This window comes from Sturnus vulgaris, chromosome 2 (assembly GCF_052056855.1).
Source record: "Sturnus vulgaris isolate bStuVul1 chromosome 2, bStuVul1.hap1, whole genome shotgun sequence".
NCBI lineage: Eukaryota > Metazoa > Chordata > Aves > Passeriformes > Sturnidae > Sturnus > Sturnus vulgaris.
In genome coordinates, this window is record NC_142244.1 from 26,273,164 (window position 1) to 26,293,444 (window position 20,281).

Below are 20,281 nucleotides of genomic sequence, written 5' to 3' on the forward strand. Positions count from 1 at the left end.
CTGTAGGCCAATGCAGGACTTCTCTCTTTTTCCCAAAGTAATGCTCACCTTTAGCAGGGTACTGTGGCTGGCACAGAGGCTGGAGACTGTAAAGTCAAGTCACTTCAAAAAATCCTTGTAAATAACCAGCTTGATCCTTTTTTACTGCCTGACTCTTGATGTTTAAAGTTAATTATCTCACAGTGTGGAAAAAAAAAAAGTAAAGCAGTTTGTGAGCACTATTTTTTCTGATTTATTCTTCTGATCCCTGTGAAGGAAGAGGGAAAAAGAATGTTACCTGATATTCTTCAGACTTGTTCGGCTCAATCTTATGGCTGTTGGGTATTGGGTTTTTTTCCTTTTTGAGTTTTACTTATCTAGAAACGTCCTCTGTTGAATAATCATAATGTGTATTATTCTCTTTTCTCCAGTTCTGGTTGTTCCCATGTTTGTGTGCCTTGTGGTTCTTTCTTAAGCAACTACAAAGTGGTTTTTTAAGTCATTTCCTCTCACTGAATTCAAATAATTCCTGGTCTTTTCAGATAAGGGATTTAAATGACAGAGAAATGCACCCTCTGCAGCAGATGTGCTATGGAAGTAAACAGGTCCAATTTTAAGATGGATTTGCACCCAAACTGCAAATGTAATTCCTAGGACTTGTCTAGGTTTGCAAAGTGTTGCTCATCTCACACTGCAGTTTGCTAAAAAGACATACGAAAATACCTACCCTGTTTAATTATGGAGTGAGGCAAACATTTGAGTTGTAACACCACACTATGTCTGAGGGCAGCAGTACTCAGGCAGATCTGAGCTTTGCAGATCCCATTAATTTCTAATCCTTAATGGTGAACTGTTCATCCTTTACCATTGTGATGAGGCACATTCTTTGAAAAGTTTATCCTGCTCAGATGGAAAATGAACTCAGAAATCTCACTGCCTTTCTTTATCTTGGCTGTTATGATTTTGTTAGTGGTGATGCCTTGTGTCAGTCTCCCTTCCCTGCACTACTGGCCTCTCCTTTGCTGCCAGCTGACCTTTAGGTCCTGCCAGTGGGATACCAGTGGCATGTCCTACTGCCCAGAGCCACTGGAGTCCTGTGTTGCAGTGAGGATGCAAGAGACATCAGTGTCAAATGCTCCTTGGTGCTGGGTAAGGTTGATTCTTGGTTAACAGCCAGGTTGGGAACTTGCTTAATCCTGGTTTTGGCTTAACTGAAAGTATCCAAAATGCTGAAGCTGTGGCTTCCAATACAACCTACACAGGGCATTGCCCTGAGTCAGGCAGGTAAAAGAAACTGGCTGAAACAGTGTTCAAGGACTTCCATGTGTTTAAGCACCCTGATTTAGGGCACAATGCCAACTGGAGCATGAGCAGGTCTGCAGTGTCCCTTTGACCTAATTTTCATAACCATGGGAATGCTGTGGGGCAGTCTGAGGTTCTTCCTTTGCCTCATGGCTAAGTCACTGTGAGACTCTGGCACAAAGAATAGGAAAATACTGGTTCTCATATAGCACTAATACTTGGCTCCAGCTAACAACAATTCCAGAGTTCAACAAACATGGTTTTCTCTCTCAATTTGTATGCCAGTTGCCATGGCAAGCAGGAAGCACAACCCAGGCATTTTCCTGAAGGGAAACTGAAGTCATGAAGAAGGGAGGAAAGGGAGTCAAGCCCCGAGTTCAGCTGCTGAGTAGGAGGAAAAATATTGCATTTAACCTGATGATTCACCTGCCTTTTAGGGAGAACAGTGAGCAAGCTGCACTGCAGATAGGTCCAGCTGAGGCTACAAGAATCAGAAGAACACCCCTCTTTGTTTTTTTTTCTCTCTGTGATCCCAGGATGGAGTAAGGGACACATAATAACAATACTCACTTCCATGCTACAGCTCAGAGGTTGGTTTAATGAGAGCCAAGGAACTAAATTCATAATTTGTTTAAGTTCTTGCTTGTCCTTTACAAATCAACAGAAGTGCATGCATGATGCACCAGAGGCCTTCATAGTAACTTCTGTTGCAGCTTTGTGGAGACCTTGAAAAGCACTCTCACAAGAGGGCTCTCTCTCAGTTATCTCCTTTTGATAACAAATCCTGTTCTATCAAGTCAGAACAATCCCTGTCTTGTTCCAAACCCATGCCCTCTCCCCGTCCATCAGCCTTTCAGTCACTCCCACCCTGTTTTTTTGGCCCCCATTCGCTAATCCCATCCTTGTAACACCCTCATGTCCCCTGGTAATTGCTCTCTGATACTTCTTTCCCCACCCTGCTCATCCTACGTACCTTATGCAAAGCCCCAGACCATTGCTTTTGCCTTTGCCTCTGAACTCCAGGACTGTGCACACGCATAGCTGAAATAAACATCTCTGTGAAACCACTGCAAAGGCCCTTCCTGCTTCTTTACCTGCTTCACCTCAACAACGACCCCAACCACAACACAGCTTGGATTCTGCTGTACAAGCACTGGGATTACAAAGATTTTCCATACTCTACTCTGAGCTGCATAATCACAGGCAAGGCAGAATTCTGCAGGAGATATGCTAAACAGGAGGACATAGTTGCACATCACTGCACATGCATTGCACATCACAACAGCCTGGTAGAACCAGCAATGGTAAGAAAAAAGATTATTTTATCCTTGCAAATTTTAAAGCATTTCAGATAACAGTAATTGTACAGAAATCTCCAAATCTCACTTCATTTTCAGAGCTGCAGAGCAACTGCAGTTCTCATAACCCTGAATCAGAAAAGTGTACGGTCAGGCCCTAATCTTAAGTCCATACCATCAAAGCCCACACAAACACAGATCAGTGCCCTGGCCACTCACAAAACAAAAGAGGGGTTCAAACTCCATGTCAGAGGATTGAAAAAAGCATTTGCACTGTATTCATAAACCAAATCCAGAAAAAAATAAAATGTTCCAAAACATCACTAGGGCACAGATCTGTTTTTATAGAAACTCCAGTTTAATCTCATGTCTGAGAGCTGGCAAAACATCAAAACATCTTTCTTTTGTGGCTGTTGTTTTTCTTTTTTTCTTTTTTTTACAATCATGCACAGAGGCAGGCAAGTCCATACAGAGAAAAAAAGCTTAACAAAACTGCAATTCATCAGAGCTAGCAGGAAAAATAATCACAAAACCAGGGCCAGTGGGATGGAGACAGTCCTCTTCATAAGTGTCCAGCTTCCAGCCCTTCTCTTGACCTGGTAGCAAATAATATTTCAAAGCAGACTAGTGCCTGCAATCACAAGAACCAAGGTATGGACTGCTGTATGAAGCCCTCAGAAAGTTCTTGCCTTCTGCCATCCTTCCTTTCTGAAGCTGTTAAAGTCCTACTCCATCTCCAGTCGAACTCAATGGGAAGTTCTCCATTCCTTGCTTGGAGCAGAATTAGTTATCGCCAATCCTTTACATCAGTTAGGAGCATGCAAAGGTTTAATAAAATAGGGATCAGCTGCAGCTTCTACCCCACCCCTAGAGATGTTTGAGATGTTTATTTTTTTTTCTAGAGATGGACAGAAGCAAAAAGGACAACTGCAAAACCTGGGCATGCCTGAAAGGTAGTATATGCTTCAGTAGATCGTTTGTATTTCAAGGCCTGGGAAAAGCTTGTGGTGGAAAGCTAAATCAGCCCTTGAACTTTGGTCTCCCCTGATCTTGTCACTCCTTTCCCAGGACAAGATCCTTCTCAGAAAGGCACATGCAGGCCTTCTTCCCACCACAGATTAACCAGAACTAATTAGCTACTTTGTGGGCAAAAAGCCATTTAATCTCACATTCTCAGTGCTGCAAACATAGCAGCAGAAAACAGTGCCATGCATCTGCCCAAGTTTCACAGATGTGTAAAATACTATTTAGGCAAGTCCTTCATGTTGATTACATTTCCTTTGTTGAATACATTTATATAGAATCATCTTTTATATATAGATATAAAATTTAAAAATATTCACCATTACAGGCATTTCAGAATCCATAAAGAAAGAAAAAATATTTTGATTGCACCATTTGGACATTGCATGAGGGAAAATGTTGCAGGCTTCACGGATGCTCTCTAATACAGACTTAAGTTCCTCTGAAGTTCTAAAGGTTAAAAAATAAGTACTTCCGTCTTTCTACAGTAATAGCATGAGATAGACAGCCCAGAGGACTGGGGTTTATAAGGTAAAATACAACCTTCATTTCTGTTTACTCTCCTGCCAGTGAGGCAGCTCCCAAGCAAGCTAACATTATCCATGCCCCTCCTTTCCATCAGGGATTCTCACCTAGCTAGCTCAGCCATTTCACTCTGAGCTATGTTTAAGATAAGATGCACCAACCCCCTGACTACATGGGAAAGATTAAGTGACATTTACTCACTTGTCTTCCACTTGTAAAAGCCCACAAGCAACACATGCTGGTGATAACTTGTCGTGTCTGATACTGAGGCCATCTGCAATCTGGGAAACAGCTTTTACTTTTCACAGTCTCAGGAGTATTGAAATGGACTGCAGGGTCCGTGAAGTGATCATTGTGGGAGCTGCAGATGATGAGCCAGTCTATTTAGGAAGGTCCTTTCAATAATACCAAGAAAAACCAGCTTAGCTCTACTGGGCAAGACTCATCTTCCATGAATCCAATCTATCCCTCTTCATAATGCTTCACAGATAAACAAAGGAAAAACAGAAACAAAACCCCCAAACAAACAAAAAAAACCAAACAAACAGAAACAATAAAAACCAAACCCAAAACTAAGGAGAAAAAAACACAAGAAGAAAATCCTTTTTTAAAGAGATCAGGTCTGACCCTGAAACTGACATTAAGATAGGTTAGTAAAGCTGGATCTCAGGAAGCCCCTGCCACCCAGTCAGCACCATTCAATGGGAGGTGGCATCTATCTTCTGGCCCTGTCCAACTCCCAAGCTCTGGTCCTTCAAGCTGACTGCAGGTACCAGTATCAGCATGGATCCATCATTAAGCTTTACAGATTCGGCAGAAGGCTGAGTCTGGAGCTAAGAACAATTACACCTGTGCAACAGGGCACCTTTCAACTAAGAACATACTTTCATCTCTGCAGGACCTTCGGCTTTATTTTAAGTGCTCTGGATACATCAGCTTAAGACCAGAGATGAAATTGTAGATAAGAAATGGGATGAAGCTACAAAATAGAGATATCATTGCAGCATCTCTGCTTAATTAAAATCCAGATCTGAGTTCCCATCACGCCGGTTCCAGTTCTGAAACACCCTTAAAAAGTATAGGCTGGATACAGATTTTAGTTGAAGCTGATCTTTAATATCAAATAAAAATTTCTAATAACTTTTTGTTGCAGGAGTTCCACCACTTATGCCAAAAGCGCTATTACTTACTGGAATGCTGTTAAGAGTTGAGATAGTGTATTATATACAAATTGCCAGATCTCATTTCTTGTTCATAGATCAGCTTATATGATAATAAGGAGGAGAAAATAAACGGTTTTAACATGTCAAGGTTAAACAGGCCACATTTTCTTTTCCTACTGAGGCATTACTTTGTGAGCTTCTCTAGCTTCCTTCCAGGTGCCTTGGCAGTCAAAACTTCTAGAAACTGAGAGACTATGAGTCCTTGTCCAAAGAAAACTATTTTGTGGATGCCAAAAAAACCTGGGCATCATTTCCACAATTTTTACTTCCTCTAAAACTTTAGCGCAATACCTTGTATCGCACCTTCCCTTTGTCATTAACCCAGCCATGGTGATTAAAAGTTTTCTCATGAGGCAGAGCCATGTAAGTGCAGTGTGAAGCTGTGCTAACTATGAGGAGCATGAAGGATTGAAAATTCCCTAGTTTTAATAAGAGGCTGCATAGGCATATTATGGTCTGGGAGTAGAATAATACGATTGTCACGAAGCTGCATATTCTGGGCCTGCTGTCCACAGCTTGCCCAGGTAAAGCATAGGCTGCTGCCTGTGAAAGAATATGGACCCAAACAAGAACTCCAGACTCTCGTCTGGTTTAATAATCTCCCTCAAGAAAACTGATAGCACAGACTTAGTTCTCTTCTCTGTTCCCATGTGGCACTATACACAAATAGTGTGGTGGGGAGGATCAAAGACTGCAACTGGTGATGAGGAAAAGCCCTCTTGTTTTTTCACATTCCCTTTGGAAATGGAAGGAGAAAATTCTGCTAAAGATCTATTTCTTGCATTTGTGGGCCCATAACTTCTCAAAAATACTCCAGCATATCTCTCCTTTGGCAATCAAAGAGTTTGAGAGAAAGTGCTGTGTGGGGAGGCTCAGGGCCCTCCAGCCACCATGGCGCTAATAAAGTGACACAGCCAGTACAGACTAGGAGCTCATGGGTTGAGTTTACTAACCACTGGAAAATGCCAGTACTTCAGAAAACAAAGCCCTAAACACACATCTTTTGGGAAGTTCTGGCTGACACTCATTGTGGTGGCTATAGCACTTCCTAACAGTATACTGCTCAAACTATAGCCCATCACACCAGTCTGAGGGCCTGCAGACTCAGACATCTCCAGGAATGATGGCCCCTGCAAGCACATTACAGGGACAATCTCAGTGCTGGCAGTCACATCTGTGTTCTCATCTCCTCTGTAGCCACCAGTGACACTTAAATTGCAGAGACAGCACAGGCAGTACCTGACTGCCATCATCCACAGTCATAGATCAGGCAACAGAGGAGCCTGTGGTGAATGTGGTGAGGCTTTATAAAGGAAGCTTTAATTCTACTTAATTCTATTCCCATGGCAGCTGTTGCATATCTGAACACATATTTGCCTGTAACATTAATGTTCCTTCAGGAGAGAGTTTAATTCACTTCAAATCCCCCTCTCAAGACTTTTTCATGATCTGTTCTGCAGTCCCATAAATAATCCTCTTTACCATACTCTTAATCAGTCTGAAAGCACTGAGGTCCAGGGAGGTGGCAACCAGCCACACTCTCAAAGATTAACAGTGTAAAATCATAGGAGACAAAATTTAAATGAAGAAGCACCTGGGGATATGCCACACAGTGGCAATCTAAGACCAAGGATCAAAGATATGTCAGTCAGTATGCAAGAGGATAATAGCCTAAGGACATGGAGATAAGAAGATCCTCTTGCTTTTGTCCGCTGTTGGCAGCGTGGAGCTCAGCTGGAGACAGCTGCAGAGGTGTCATCTGGCTTTAAGCAATGATGAAAATAGTTGATACTGCCCTTCGTTATGACCTTGCCTTGGCTTTCACTGCTTTCAGCCTGAGGGGTCTCTACCCCTCAGCAGCCAGCTGCACGCTCATTCCTCAGCCACATGGATCTCGTGTGCCCAAGAAAGGAGTGACTGAGCACACAAAACTCATGAGCAAGACCTGAAAGACTGAAAGAACAACTAGTCATTTCCTGTTCAGATGCTTTCATTCCAGCCCTTGCACATGCTGTAAAGAGCATGTCTCTAATGCAAGGAGAGAGCTGGAGGCAGGTTGTATGTTTATCACTGGAACATCCTTGGATGTCTCACACCCTGGGTGATTTACTCATGCCAGCTTCACCTTCCTCTCCAGCTATCCCCAGCCTCCTGCACTGTTTATTTACACTGTATAAATCAGAAAGTCCTTCACTAGTGTCTGGGAAACAATGGTAGGAGTTCTCAAACATCTGGACTTACCTCCTCAGCAGATGTTGTGCCCCTGCACCCTGAGCTGAAGTGTTTTGTAACAATGTTTCCTTTCAGCCCTATTTTCTAATTTTACAGAGATTTACTTTTCCTTTTTGCCATCAGGAGGATGAGACTTTCACAGGGCTTCTTAGAAAACAGGTGTGAGAAATGCAAGTTCCCTGGCTTACCATGAAAAAAAAGACAGTGAAAGATTAGGCAGGAGCAACAAAGGGAATGAAAAGCAAGACAAAGATACTATGATCTTCCATAGCAAAAGCTTTGCAGGAAACCATAAAGGAGTCAGGTCCATCTTGCACAGAATAGTTTTAACAACAGCAAAATGGCAACAGAGTTGGTTTTGGACACTCCCATTCTAACCATCACAGAAAAGTAATAGAAGAAGCAGCTGCTACTCAATCTGCCTCCCACTTCGTCCATCCAGAATCACAGAGCGCCTCTGGGGCTGGTAGAAGCAGCTGGTAGAGGTCTCCAGTCTCTGGCCGTTCTTGGGGATGGTCATTTTGTTCCGCAGTGTCACCCCCTCAGGTGTTGTTTGCGCAGGGTCAGACAGATCCCCACAAATGGGGGTCAAAGAAGTGGTCTGAGTGGGGCTCCTGATGGGTGACAACAATACCCTGGAGTCTGCTGAGGAGGTGGGGTGGTCCATGATGGGGAAAGGGGGACTGAAGAGAATCAGACTCTGAGGCCTCCCAGGCCTAGATCTGTAGGAGGGCTTGAAGAACCCTGATGGCCTCTCTATCTTTGAAGACTGAGGGTTATCTCCAGCTGTCTCCCCAGCAGAGGTGCGCTTTCGGCACAGAACAGGGGCATCCAGAGCAGGGTGATGACTGGACTGAGATGGCTCCAGTGGAGAGCCCAGGCTGCCATGCCAAGGACAGGCTGAGTCCTTTTGAGCAGGGTCACTGTTTTCTTTCTCTGCTTTGGCTTTCCTCTCTGTCAGAGGGCTCATGGGGGCCTCCAGGTGGCTCCATGCCACCTGTGGAGCTTGCCTGATGGCCTGCTTGACTTCGGCTTCCTTCTTCTCAGTGGCTGGAGCAGCATTCTGAGCCTGCAGAGGCTGGGGGATCTGGGTGTACTGAATCTTGGGTGGTATCACAGGTACCGCTCTAGCCTGACACATCTTAATCATGAAGGAGGTCCTGACTGATGACACACTGACGGGGGCAGAGTTACGACGGCCAGTAGTGGCATGGGCCACTGCCAGATAATCCAAGTCTAGATCCATGGGGGCATTGAAACAAGACCCCCAGGGAACACCCCTACTGGCAGCAGGGCATTGTGTCAGCAGGGATGGGACAGAATCACTGCTTTTTACTTCCTTCTGCCCATACAAGAGGTTCCCAGGGGCAGATGGCATGGACAGGCTCTCAAATGTGAAGAAATCTAGGGCTGGGAGGAGTGAATCCAAGTTGAGGGATGAAGGCCTGGTTTTTACTTTGCGAGGTGTTTCTTCACCTTTATTACTCAGCTGTGACTCAGCAGCAGAACACAATGCTTTGGTGACAGTCTCTCCTCTCAGGGCAGTGTCCTGAGAGATGGGTAACTCCTCCTTTGTGTTTTTAGTCTGTGAAGAACTGCCTGGGCTATTTTGGTATGGCAAAGACAACCCAAGCTTTGGGCTCCAATGATTTTCTTTGCTCACAAGCACTTTCTTTCCCTCTGTCTTCGAAAGAGGGACTCTGGAGGGTCCTGCTTTCTCATCTGGTGCTTTCTCCCTGATAAACGGGTACTCAGGTTTTGAAAGTTCTTCTGGAGGACTTCGGCCATTCTCATCTTGCATAGCTTTGCCCAAAGTAGAGGGGGACATGGGTTGTGTTTTGGACAGCTCACAAGTCACTGAATGCAGAATGTCAGTGCATGGCTGCTGCTGGTCAGTGGCATCTATGAAAGAGAATGGGGTAGTCCACATACTCAGCACTATGTCTTTACTGTCCAAGGAGAGGCTGCGACTGAACCGTGGTCTAAGAGAAAGGCCTATCTCTGCTCTCTGGCTCTGTGGGTGAATCTCCTGGGTCATCTTCTCCTGAATGTCCTTAAAGGTGGGGGAATGGAGAGGGCTTGTAACCCACTGGTGATCCTCCCAAGGCTCCAGAAGTTCTAAGCTCTGCACATTATCTGTCCAGGCATCCTCATCATCCTGGTCAGCAGCATCCTGGGTTCTGCTAACAGCATTGCCTTCCTTCACCTCCTGGATTCCAGCTCCACTCAGTGCCTTGGAGGAGAATGTGTCCTTTTCATCAGTATTCATTATCTCATGCTTCTCCCTATGAGTCTCTGGGACTCTGGTAAGACCATCCTCTTCCCTCTGGAGTTGGTAACTGCCATCTTTTTCCTTCCCAGAGTCTGGACATGCTCCTTTGGAACAGGATAATCCATCACTAGTGGCAATCTCACTAAATTCTGATTGACTATGAAGCTTCCAATCCGGGGTAGGAGTGAGACATTCACTCCTGCTCTCCACCATTGACCGGTGGTTCTTTGGAGTGGCTGAGCCTGTTGGAAGAGTGCCCAGTTTGGGTAGGGCTGAAGCACTACTCTGCTGTGCAACTACATCAGACGGGCAGCTGTCTTGTTGTTCCATGCCACTGGCACCAAAAAAAGGCAGCTGGGTTATCTGTGATGCTCTGCTTTCAGATTTCTGCTCAGCAAGTGTTGGACTCTGCCCTGGGCCAGAGGAAAGACTATCTGTTTGTACTGAAGAAGAGGATTCGGAAATTGAGCTTGTCATGGGGACTGCTGCTGGCAAGAGCAAGAGCTCCTCTTCAGGTTCAATAATTTTCAGTTCCTGCTGTATCTCTGGCCACAGTGGTTCCAGAAGGGCATTCGCTGAGTCCTCCTCAGTCTGAAAAACAGAAGAAATGCCATCACATGGGAGCTGGCAACTTACTAGTAAATACCCATCCATGTTCCCCAAACAGCCTTCCTAGAATAGCCAGACTCCAGGATGAGCACACTCACGGGTACAGAAACACAGACACACAGACTGCTAGCAGTTCAAGGAAGAAAATACATTTATAAACAAGTGGGTTTATGGAGGAGAAGGTCTGAGGTGCAGCCAAAAGGAGGCCTAGGACAGACATACTGAAATAGTGAGCTGAATGAGTAGCTGGAATGTTCCAGCCCATTTCTCAGCAATTCCCATTCAGGCTCACTTGGCCTTGCCAGAGAATATGCATTTCCAAACTGCACACACACTCAAGTGAATACTCTATTCAAGGAGATATGCCAACAGAGCTTTAAATAGTGTCCAGAGATGAGTACTGCTGTAAGAAACTTGGTGAAAAGGCTTTGCTGGAAATACAGAGGAGGCAAAAAATACTAAGAAATAAAAAAATAAAATTGTATGAGAGAATGGGAGTAAAAAGGACTGTTCAGGCTGTCGAGGACAAATGGGACAACAAAAATAGAAGGGGAATTCAGAGACCACAGGTCAAAATGCTCAGACATCCAGACAGTCTCACATCTGGAGAGTCTCAGACCAGACAGATGGTACAGACTGAAATTTTACAGTTATAGGAAAAGATGACCAAACGGGGACAGTAGGTAGTTATGTAAAGGTAAATTACTACATGGTGATTTCACAGAAGTGAAATAAATCAGTTCATGGTCAATTATTGGTACTGCTTTGCCTAAGTTATAGACTGAGTTTTTGCAGCTACAGACACACAATGAAACTTTAAACAACCTCCCAGCCACTACCCTGGCATGGTCCCCCACCTTCCTCATGCCTTCTTCCTTACCACAGCTCTTAGGTGCGATCCTTCTTCTGTCTTAGCCATCTCAATCTCCTGTTGGTCACAGCTGCCTTCTGAGGAGACATCCGTCATCCTAAGCTGTCCTTGCTCTGCTTTCCCTGCTGGGAGTGGTCCCTTATGGAACTCCAATGCTGGTGTTTGTTCCAAGGTGAGACTCTGCTCTGAGGACTGCTGGGGGCTGCTGGTGCCGCTGGTGCAGCTGCTTTGCCCACATATCTCCTGATTTTCTGCTGCTGGCTGTGGCGTTTCTAAGGACTCCAGTTTTCTGGCTGCCACCAGCTCCTCAGGATGAGATCCTGGATCAGAAACACAAATGAATGTAACTACCTGAGACTGAAAACTTGTGCCTTGGGACAAAGCAGTGCTGCCAAAAGCCAACACCAACTAACAACGCTAGAGAGTTCCCTCCAGGTACAACCAGATATTTCTGGGAGGTCACCCACCTCCCCGGGCTCCTTACTGCAACAAGCACCACCCTGACCTGCAATCAAGTCAACACCCACCCTGCTATAGGTTGGTTTCTTTCCTGCCATAAGCTCAAGCTGGAGAAACCTCCACATCACCAAGGTGCAGGGCACTTCCAGCAGCCCAACTGAGGATCCGTACCCCTCTCCTTAACACAATTTACCTCTGGATGCTGCCACTAGCAGAGCTGGCCCCAGCTGTTTCTCCTTGCTCTCTGCTGCTTGCTCTGCCCTTGTGTGAGTCCTTGCCTCCAGGGCAGAGGGGCTCGTGCTCTCCACCAGAGAAGACAACTCCTCTAGACTGGAAAGGGAATGCTTCTCCTTGGTGGGCACGCGGCAGGGTGTGCTGTTGGTGCTGATGACTGCAGATACTCTCAGCGGGACAGAGACAGCAAATGGCTCCGAGATGTTCAGGGCTTTCCTCTGGTGATGAGGAGAGGCCTCCAAGGGAAAGAGGCTGCTTGGGAAGCCTGACTTGGTGGCTGTTTCAGAGGTATAGAACATGAGCACTCCTTTGGCTGAAGTCTGCTCATTTTCAGCATCCTCTGCTACCCGGAAAACCTTCAGGGGATCAGGGGATGACTTCACCTGCGGCGTCCAGGGAAGATCTTTCTCCCCACTCGGCTCTGAACTTCCTTTGGCCCCCATGGCAGATCCTTCCCGCTCCCACTCATTCTCCTTGCTGAGGTCGTATGAGCTGCCTGTGCATCCTGTCCGTATCTTGATGGGAACAAAGAATCCTCCAGTAGTCACTGACCGTTTGAATCTGCTTTTGTCATCCTCCCCTAGAGACAGGAACATAGGAGCAAATCAGTGGGAAGCAAAGCACAAGCAAACAAAACTTCCTCTGTGAGGAGCCCTCCTCAATCCCTCCCGTTTCCCCAGACAGATGGAGACAATAAGCAATGAAGACCTGCTGTGCTCTAGCCCTAGGGCTTCCTTCAAAATAGGCAGGCAGCATAGGACTGAATGCCCTCCAGTGGAAATCAGCTCAGACTTTTATTAGACACTCTTCTCCAACAGATGTAGCCAAGTCTAGGGTTATCACATACTGCCCACAATGCACACGCCAGGCTTTGTTGGCATTTTGTAAGCCTTTTTCATCTATGAATGGGATTTTTGTGTCCAGAATAACCAAGAAAGAAATCAAAGCAATCCAACTGCCAATAAAGGTGCAGCTAAACACAGTGGTAACTCTCAGGTGGATGCACTCAGATAAACAACACGGAAAAGAGTCAAAAATGCGCACACACAGAGGTGGACACACATGTCAGCAACCATGGCATAAGTACTTGAAGATACAAAACATGGTGAGATAGACACAGACTGTTCATCCATTGAGCGTGGTGAGACATTGGAACAGGTTGTCCAAATAAGCTGTGGATGCCCCATCCCTGGAAGTGTTCAAGGCTTGTTCAAGTGTTGGTACCATCTGGTATAGTGGAAGGTGTCCCTGCCTATGGCACGGGTGTTGGAACTAGGAGATTTCTAAAGTCCCTTTCAACCCAAACCATTCTGTGATCCCTGCTGCTGAAAATGCAGAGCTGCAATCCTTCTCCCTTACAGTACAGGCAGGCTATGGATGTCTCACCTTCCACTGGCAGGGAACACAACGAGTCCATGCTCTTTGCAGGCCGAACAGTTGCTTTTTCTGTGGAAAAAAGTTTTAGAAGCAGGTATCAGATCCTGCGGCTTTGCAGACTTCAGCCTATAAAGATCAAAGACTGCATACATATAGACAGGCATGCCAGGCAGACATTTGCCATTTCCAAGCATTCCCCCATGTATCTACACCACATGACTTATTACCCATAACACTTGTCCACACAGCTGGGGATCTGCTAGTGCTAACAACAGCTTTGCACCTCCTGGACATGTGGAGAGCTATACTTAACCCAGCCAGTCAACTCTGAAGCAGTTAAGCATCTCCAAAGCTGTCATGTGCCACTCCCCTCCCCGACTAAGTCAGGGTATTGGTTGTGGGGGACTTTTAAACTAAACTGACATAAATGCCTTCTCACCTCTCATTCCTGATAGCAAATATTGGGTTATTTTTATGTTGCACTCCCGGCTCTTTTGCTGACGTGAGTATACGCAGCAGGAACTCTGGGAAATTTCTGAGGGCAGTAAGCAACCCATTTTGCTGGTCATCCTCACTGGACTTGCTTGTCCAGAAACAAGCTGTCATTTGTTACTATACACTCTACAGGTCTGTTCCTGAGAGGTTTTAGTAGCTTGTAGCTGTCACTGCTCTGAAAAAGGAAGGAAGGTAGGGAAATGTAGCTGGCAAGGAAGACAAGTTAGTTTCTGCAGCCCAAAAAGCGTCCATGGAGATCTGGAAAATGTCTGAGAGTAAAGTTTGCTGTTTACAGAGTTGCACAAAGTAGGTAAAGCAGAAAGTCAGCAGGCTTGTTGGACTTCATTTGTTTATATAATTGAGGCTGCTGGCTCCAACTCTCACATAAGCATAGGAGAGAAACTCCAGCAACTTTTTACATTTATATGGAGCCCTGGCTATTTTTTATGTTGCTAAGACGTGATGTCTTGAGCACTGTTTCCGCTTTCCAGGAGGAACAGAATTCAAGCAGGGGAGCTGTATAAGTCACATTTTATGTGACTTACAGATCTGTGTGCATAGACTCCAGCTGCGCTAAAGCATGTGCTGAGTTTCAGCAGTAGTTTCGTCTGTTCCCTCACATTAGCTTGTAAGCAGAGAGCACTGAAAAATGTAACATAGCAGCACAAAAGTGCAGCTTCTGAAAGGCACTGCTGCAGTGCTGAAAACTCTTCACAGCTGTGCATTTTTGTGTCCGGCTGATGAAAATGTCCAGCCTCCTGTCACTCAGTACTGTCCTTGCAACAAGGCTCAGCCTCCGTGATCTCTGGGGCTGCCATCTTTCCTGGGCCTCATTGGGCTAGCACTGTTTTGAGACAGAGTATTCCTTATGCAGGTAAGAAGGTGATCCTGTGATCAAAATAGGATAGAGAGCTATTTTGAAGTCTGTCATGGGCACACTGTGTGAGGCCATCTGTACATGCAAAACATGGGGAAGGCAGGGATCCAAAAACAACTGCATCCAGCATTTGGCTTCACGCTCATTTCTGATCCAAATACAGCCTCTCTTATATGTGGTGGCAGCTAATGTCGCCAATATTAATTATTTTATTTGAAGTCTTGCAATGTTAGGCAGTAGTCCTCCAAACACCAGCTCCTGGAGTCATGAGATTATATAAAGACAGAAATCCACCTTCATCTCTCTATAGAAAATAAATTCCTAAATACTAAATAAATATATTTATACTAAATATGTACTAAAAAAATACTAAATACTAAAAAGTACTAAAAAAATTAGAACATATAAACCCCAAACATTTCTTTATACATTCAAATTTAAAAGGCATGCTTTCATTTTAAAAATGTGATTAGTTTTAAGTCAAGTTCATGATTTTTAGAGCTTGAGTAATCATTTCTTAACAGTGGGAACTGGCTCTGCCATGTGATTTTTTAGGAAGATAGAGTGTTTAAGAGATTGCAGTGCAGGAGAGGTTAGAACTTGGGGTTACAGCTAAGAAAAAACACAACTTCTCTCTTGTAAATTCTGCAAAAGCAATGGCTTCCCTCAAAGTGTTGAGAGCCAGAGCTGAAGGCACCCCTGGTGCCTTGCTTTTGACAAAGACACTGAATGTAGTTGGTTCTTTAATGTCCTTTAGTGAAAGGACAGCCTAGAAGGACAGCCATTCACCCAGTGTCATGTAATGAGCCTTAGGAGACAGAGAAAGGGAACGAAATTCCCTTTCAGGAAATAGAATGAAATCTTGAAATCAGATGACAAAGTCTAACAAACATACTCTGGAAAGGAGATATAATCAAATAAAATGCAATGGAAAAACAACCAGAATGTTTGGAAATGGAGTGAGTACAACCAAATGAACCGAGATAGAATAAGGGGCAGTGAAAAAGACAAAACTTCGCAAATTTAATCCAGTTAAAATCCTGACACGGAGGAAGAAAGGTAAACAGAGAGTGAGGAAAAAACAAGGAAATGAAAGGCTAAAAAAAAAATAAATTGAGAATTCAAAACCCAGTGAAAACACCAAAAGTGAATGAGATGAGTAGAAGTGCATGGAAATGGACTGCAGCTTGCCCAAATAATCCTCATTGAAATTGCAAGATTTCATTCCGTTTCCTGAAAGAACTTTCCTGGCTGGGCTGGAATAGTGGATTAATCCAAACCTACATAACATACATACATACATTTTCTAGTCCCCCAGACTTGACAGCTGGACAACAGGAGCCTATGTATCAGGTAACATGTAACTGTCTGTCAAATTCTCCTGGAAGGGTGTTTCTTCTCATCACAGGAAAATGAGATGTGCATGAAACCAGGCAACAAGCATGACCCCATTAGACTATCTCAAGTCTACAGCATTAGTGGCAAGTGGATATAGGTTGTTCCATGCTACCAACAAAATAAGAGAAAGCCTCAGAGCTAAGCATTCAGCTGAAAAGTGCTCTTACCAGAGAGCTTCTGTGCCCTTACAAAGACACTCCCATTCCGACTCAGTTTAGACTTTGATTCTGAGCCAGAGCGCCCCAAATTAAATATTGACTTCCATTTCTTGGACTTGGTCGATAATTTCCTCCTGGAAGGAAAAAAGGCTGCGGTGGTCACCATATCTTAGAGATTTTACGTTTTTAATGCCCTCCAAAGGCCCCTTCAAAGGGTTCTGAACTATCTCCCCTCAACACTTAACATTTTTTTCTTCTCACATTTCTTTTAATTCTAAAGCATGTGAGGTATAGCTATACAACCAACCCTTGTTGGCTACATAGGAAGCAATCACGCTGTAAGTTATTGATCTGTATTTCTGATTTAACTATTTCATGGATGGAAAGGCACCTAAGTCTTCACATAGTTGGCTGTGGTATCATGCTACAGCAACAGTGATTGAGCAGTCAACCATGCTTGTCTCCAGAAAGGAGAGGTTTCCAAGCCTCAGGCTATCCTGCAATAAAGCAAAGTAAAATTGTCTTTTTAACAGGTTTTAATGACACAATGTATGATAAATTCCAGGGAACTGATGGAACTGGTACTACTTCTCAGTTCACAAAATTATGCTTTAAAGACCATGTCTTATGGCAAAAATAAAAGGCTTCCTTAATGCAAACTAGCTATTAATGCTTCTTAGGCCAATGTTAATTTAATCACAGGTGTTATATATTCATATGCAAGTATAATGTACTAACCAAACAGAAGGAGGTTTAAGGGAAATAAATCAATTTCTCGTAACTGTCAGAGGAAGTGGGACACCAGTTCCCTATGTCTCTTTGGAAATCCCAGCCTTTGCAGAAAGAAGCTGCTTGTCCTAATGCAATTTTTTTCTTGTACACATATTTCTTCATGATGCTGTGTTTCACTTCCTTTATACTCATTCTGACTCCTCCTTCCATCTCCCCTCTTTCAGAGCAAGAGTTCTCTCATCTTCCTGTCTTGCTCCCTACATTGGGCTTTCTATCCCCATATTCCTGCTTTTCTTTCTGATGAGTACACAGAGAAGCACAAATCAGTCCTACAAAGGGGACTGATCCTATCTTGGGGATAGGATTTTTCACTTCAAATGAGAAAAGAGAAGGCACCCTAGAGCGACAAACATCTTTTTGTCTTAAGGTGGTTATCCTCTTGCCAGTATTCTGTTAGATGACTCCTTTTTGCTTTAATATATCAAGTGCCAACAAATATTTTTGTTCTGGTGCTTTCTGGGTCAGTAAATTAATGAGACTCCTGTTGCAGAGGCTATAATCTATCAGAACCAGGCAGTAGAGTGGCTATATATTAACAGTTATATAGACCAATAGATAAATACTTATTCTGGGCAGCTGTGCCAACACCTGCAGCAACCTCAGCTGAAATCAGACTCTTTTGGCATAGACATAGCTGACATAGGTGCCACTATGTAAATATCTCTTCATGCTGGGAGTGAAAATGAGCCTTCCTTCTTGGCTGTAATTGCAGAGGAACCAGGAGAATGAGGAATCTGGAGCAGGTCAGTGGCACCAGGTGTGCCCTGGACCAGCCACCAACAGGTGGAACTCGTAGATGAGCTGTGCCCCAACCTGCTCCACGCTCATCCCATGTTTAGTCAACTTCTGAGCTGGCATAAGGATGCCTCCTGCAGGAGTTCTGTGAGGTTCTGCCCTGATGGAGATGAGAACTAGTGAAGCTATGAACTCAGCACCTGCAGTACTTCTTAGGAGTAGCTCTGCCTCTTTTGAGGACAATGAATTTTCTTTGGATAGTGGCAGTAGATTCATATGAATGCATGTGTGGGGGTATCACATTAACAAAAGGATCATTTCTAATCACACTGGGGAGCCTGCACCTTTTTTGTTTGTGCTTTAAACTCCTTGTGGCACTTACTTGCTGTCAGGAAGGTCAACAACTGTGTGGAAGAAGGACCCGATTACAGGCACAATCTCAGGCAAGCTATTCTCTCTCCTCTCCTTCCGGGCAGGATGGGATGCAGACAGACTCCGTGCCTGGGCTTCTTCTAGGCTCACCAGTTTCATTGGCAGGGAGGCTGAGGGGAGGGTCAAACTTTTCACAACTGATGTGCTCTCTAAAAAACAAGAAAATACATTCCAGCCTGGGGTGAGGAGAGATGAGAGCAAGAGCTTCATGACTTTGTTTGACTGGAACATCTCCTGTGGAGGGGGGAAAGAAGTGGCACATGCAGGGAGAAAGGCTTTTTGTCAGATAAGCCTTTCAGCTCCCCAGCAACCTTATCCGAGTATATTCCCAGCAGGGGCCATGCTTGCCAGCCAAAGGCTGTGTTGTGTGGATTTGCTTCCTCTTCTGCAGATGCTTTTGTGTGAAGGAGGTGTCTCTGAAAACCACCAGGATTCACACATTCCCTTTACTCGTCCCTCACTCCCTTCCTCCATTCTGCCCCCACCAACCCCTGATTTTGAAGCAGTTCAGTCACTGATCCAAATTTGGTGCCCAGTTCTTTCTCTCACTTCCACATCTTTCTCCTTGTCTTGTTTCAGGACAGAAGATTGTTCTAAAAAACAGCATTAGTTTAACTTTCTAATCCATTTCAGGGCCACAGAAAGCAGTGTCACTGGTAGCCCAAGGAACTGAAAGTGTCTCTTTATGTGGGCAGTGGCAAAGCCATGTTAAGGTAAGGATGGGCAGAATGAAATGGCACAGGGCTGCAAAAGTAGATTCTGCTTGAGTACTGAAGGTATCAGAAGTCTTTCGAGTGCATAATATAGGAAGGCACATATTTCTGCAATTATGTGAGGTCACTGTGGATCCATGCCTTCTCACTTCCCAGTGTTTGCCAACATCACTAAACAGCAAAATCAGCATCTCTGAAAACTATTGATGTCCCAGGAAAAAAAACAAATCTCTTTTATAAAATGTCCTCAGGAACAATATAAAAGTTTTTGGAGCAGAGGATTAATTTTTTTCCTGGGAGTGCCTGAGAATGTGACCTCTGGCTTGGGCAGAAGTAATGGCTGCGGGGTAGGTATGTTGGAATAAGGAATTGTTACTGGGGGAATCTGAGAGAAGAGCTGAGACTGTGGCTGATGGACTTAGAGAGAAAGCTTAGACCAAGACTGAAAATCAATCCGGTGGTCTTCCTTTTGTGGAAAGGGTTAAGCCACATGAGATCATGCAAAAAATGAGACATAAGGCAATCTGAGAAAACACTAAAGGAGACTAGTATTCAAAAAGAAAATGTTGAAGATAGGGATGAAGAAGACAGGAGAAATGAGATATTCGGCTTAAGGTGTCTTTGGGGAAGTTTGTGGTGATAGCAAGGGTTACTGCACTATTTCTGTTACTGTAATAGTTGAAGGGAGAGCTGAACTACATAGCAGGTGACATGGTAAGTGGCTCAGAGAGGTTGCTACCAATGTTCTCAGCAGAGCTGGCTTTCCTGCTGTTGTTGAAGATCTGATCCACATGGTTCAGGATGAACTCGATCACCAATTGCTGCACTCGCACCTCCAGGAAAGCTGCATCCCCATTGCAGCCAACTGCCTCAATCTCCTTTGACCTGCATGAGGAAAGAGGGGTACCAGTAGTGAGCATTGCCACACATAGCCCCTGGCAAAGACAGACCAGATTTCTTCCTGCAAGCAAAGCAACAGGGATGATTTTCCCACTCTTGCTGTACCTCTTCCTCTCCTTCCCTCACAGGCCCTCACCCTCTCTTTGTCCTTTCACTCCTTTAAAATTTATTTTCTCTGTTTTCTCTGCCACCTCTGCTACTTTCTTTCCTGAATGTGTTATTTTCCCCACTTGGCTTTTACATTCTTCAGCAGGTTAAACTGTGACTGTCAGATTCCGTTCTTCTCCCTTTTTCTTATTTTAGCTATTTCAAGGCAGGGCCTGAAAGACAACACAGGAGCCTTCAAATGCTGCTTCTAGATCCCTAGTCAGTGTTTC

At 44.5% G+C, this 20,281-nt stretch overlaps 1 protein-coding gene across 1 annotated transcript in view; it reads right to left on the reverse strand.

Annotated features, from left to right (window-relative positions):
• Window positions 1-2,916: 2,916 nt before the first annotated feature.
• Window positions 2,917-20,281, reverse strand: part of ARHGAP31 (Rho GTPase activating protein 31) — a 61,100-nt gene continuing 43,735 nt past the window's right edge. Inside the window, exons 6-12 of the mRNA XM_014890289.2 lie at window positions 19,744-19,889; window positions 18,242-18,440; window positions 16,342-16,466; window positions 13,414-13,473; window positions 11,987-12,607; window positions 11,344-11,654; window positions 2,917-10,445 (exon numbers count right to left, since the gene is read on the reverse strand). Coding sequence (XP_014745775.1) covers window positions 7,992-10,445; window positions 11,344-11,654; window positions 11,987-12,607; window positions 13,414-13,473; window positions 16,342-16,466; window positions 18,242-18,440; window positions 19,744-19,889 — 3,916 coding nt within the window. The 3' untranslated portion in view covers window positions 2,917-7,991. The remainder of the gene's footprint in view (window positions 10,446-11,343; window positions 11,655-11,986; window positions 12,608-13,413; window positions 13,474-16,341; window positions 16,467-18,241; window positions 18,441-19,743; window positions 19,890-20,281) is intronic.